Genomic DNA, 354 nt, shown 5'->3' with positions numbered 1-354 from the left:
CGTAGCTACCTCCTAACAGTATTATCACACATGGCCCTGCAAGGGGGCGTAGGTGTTCTGGGGCATCTTACTTTCGATTTCATCATTTCGCCCAGTCTTTTGATCTTGAGCGGCACGGAATCCATCCCATGGTTTCTTCCCTTTCATTCCTAATCCATATGTGAAAGTATTGCGGTGTATATACACCTGCTGCCGATAATGAACCCATCTAAGGATGTCACCAAACTCCTCTATCGGCAATAACGCTACAATGGTCTTCTTCCCCTTCTTTTCTTCCTCTCGGTCTTCTTTCTTTTCAAGAGAACTATCACTAGGGACACCATTCTCTTCGTCCTTCTTCTCTCCCCCCCCCCC

General features: G+C 47.2%; 1 protein-coding gene across 1 annotated transcript; it reads right to left on the bottom strand.

The window, feature by feature from the left end:
* Positions 1-70: 70 nt before the first annotated feature.
* On the bottom strand, positions 71-338 carry CSUI_010249 (uncharacterized protein; the record flags this gene model as incomplete). Its single annotated transcript, XM_068070354.1, has 1 exon — positions 71-338. A coding segment is annotated over one exon (264 nt), but the record flags the coding sequence as incomplete, so codon positions are not given.
* Between the last annotated feature and the right edge of the window lie 16 nt (positions 339-354).

This window comes from Cystoisospora suis (genome assembly GCF_002600585.1).
Source record: "Cystoisospora suis strain Wien I chromosome Unknown contig_7000, whole genome shotgun sequence".
NCBI classification, from domain to species: domain Eukaryota; phylum Apicomplexa; class Conoidasida; order Eucoccidiorida; family Sarcocystidae; genus Cystoisospora; species Cystoisospora suis.
The sequence above is the reverse complement of the archived record's forward strand: the minus strand, read 5'-3'. Positions and strand labels throughout refer to the sequence as shown.